At 40.3% G+C, this 2,047-nt stretch overlaps 1 protein-coding gene across 1 annotated transcript; it reads left to right on the top strand.

The window, feature by feature from the left end:
- The first annotated feature begins 335 nt into the window (after window positions 1-335).
- On the top strand, window positions 336-989 carry LOC110885688 (protein LURP-one-related 12). Its single transcript, XM_022133387.2, has one exon. The coding sequence runs from the start codon at window positions 561-563 to the stop codon at window positions 855-857; it is 297 nt and encodes a 98-aa protein (XP_021989079.1). The 5' UTR covers window positions 336-560; the 3' UTR covers window positions 858-989.
- The last annotated feature ends 1,058 nt before the right edge of the window (window positions 990-2,047 follow it).

Below are 2,047 nucleotides of genomic sequence, written 5' to 3'. Positions count from 1 at the left end.
ATCATGTCGGTATTTGAACCCGGGAGCTCTCTACAATGAACTGCATGCGCCCCAAAAGAATCCAAACACGCCTTATGACAAACAGGGCATACCTTATCAACTGGGAATAAATAAATCATGAGGCGATAATTAAGGACAGTACGGTACTCCACCGGCTACATATGCTCGCCTAACCTATCTATAGGTATAGAAAGAAGAAAATCTTGTGCATGTGGTGCTCGTAGACACTCAAAAACAGCTTTTTGTCTAACGGTCAAGTCAAACTGTACTTCGATGTCATGGACAATTTTACTAAAAAGAGCACTCGCCAATGTATGTTGGGCTTTAGGGGGCAGTGTCTTTATTAGTGAAACCGCTGAAGTCAAAGCTTGGAATCGTATCACGAAGACAAGCCAAAGCACAAACATAATCAGAATCTATACCACATATGCCGCTGTCTCTTAAGATGTGGTCCTGTAGCACCCACGATTGGGCCCTCGAGGCCACGATTAGGCGATGGATGGGAAGGAAAGAAGCCGATATTCAGCGTGAGGAGATCGTCGATAACCGAGAGATCAAACATGACGGTGGAGTTGTTCGGAGAACAAACAGAGGAGTACCAGATCGAAGGGCAATTCGCTAACCGAAACTGTATGATTTACGATTCGGCGAAGGAAACAGTGGCGGAAATTCGACGCAAAGTGGATGCTACAACAAATGTAACGCTAGGGAAGGATGTGTTCTTGCTAACTCTGAAGCCAGGGTTTGATGGTGCATTTGCAATGGGATTGGTTCTAGTGCTTGATCAGATCAACGGTGATGATGGGGATGATGATGGTGATGTGGACCCCACCACATATTGTAATCTGTCAACTTGAGTTTAAGTTTTTTGTTTTTATTTTTATTATTGTAAGGAAAATATGTTTGAATATTATCAACCGCATGGGGAGATACCACCAAGCGTATGTGATATATGAAATATGAATATTTATATGGTTTAAATTGGGTTTTACTTTTTATAGTAAGCTTTTGTAATGGTTTTTGTCTAAATTAATTGGTGAATATACCAAAACTAGAGGGGGGTTGAGATGTTAGATGCTTTATTAGATTGTCTCGGAGGAGCACAGGTTGTTATGTTGGCTTGTTTATGGCAAAAACCGAATATAATCGGTGTTTTTTTCAAATATTTTCTAGTCATTTAGTTTTGATTATAAATAGTTCGATTAATTCGTTTGTTAATTCAATATAAATTCAACTGAATTATTGAGTAAAGAAAAGAAAAAATATTGGCACTTCTTCTAAATTTGCAAGGTAAAATAAGTGACAACTAAGACTAGAGGGTATGGGGGCAAGAGGATGGGCCGTTACATCATCCGCTACGTCACTGGGAGTGAGGATGGGCCTAAAGGGGAAGGACCAAGGGGTGGAGGATGGAGCTAAATATATGTATATATATGTATGTATGTATGTATGTATAGGTATGTTTGTGAAGGAGTGGTCCGGCTTGGGCGTCGGCTGGAGGACGGGGAAGACGGGACGAGGCTCGGGGGACGGTGTGGGGGTGCGGTGCCGGGCTACGTCGGGCCTAAGCCGGCCCCCATACCTTCCAGTCTAATATGCTAATTATAAAAAACTAGGGTTAAGACCCGCCCGCGTTGCAGCGCGGGTACATCGTAAACATTGAATGGATTAGTCCAAACGTTATATCATGCATTAACCATATGAAAACACACATTTCGACGTATCCATTTGAACTCAATGTAACCTGTATAAGCATTGTGATTGGATCAAACGTAAAGTAAATCAAATTCATATCGAACAATCATAACGTATTATATGTAACCCAACTCATACATATAAAATGTAACGGGTATGAAGGAAAATATCCACATGTAATCGAAAGGGATTAATTAGGGCTTTCGAAAAAATGGGAGAAAAAGAAACCATAATTTAACTCCACTAGGTTCGAAACAAACTTTACGGAACATACATAAAATAAACACGAAAACATATTATAGTTGACCTGAATCATTTCCCAAAAAAATTATGACGAAACGTAGAACAACTT

This window comes from Helianthus annuus, chromosome 10, assembly GCF_002127325.2.
Source record: "Helianthus annuus cultivar XRQ/B chromosome 10, HanXRQr2.0-SUNRISE, whole genome shotgun sequence".
Taxonomy (NCBI): Eukaryota; Viridiplantae; Streptophyta; class Magnoliopsida; order Asterales; family Asteraceae; genus Helianthus; species Helianthus annuus.
Note: the sequence above shows the minus strand (reverse complement) of the source record. Positions and strands in the feature narration are given on the sequence as shown.

Excerpts from the sequence above, each read along its gene's own strand:
- LOC110885688 (XM_022133387.2), top strand. The coding sequence starts at position 561 with ATGACGGTGGAGTTGTTCGGAGAACAAACAGAGGAGTACCAGATCGAA.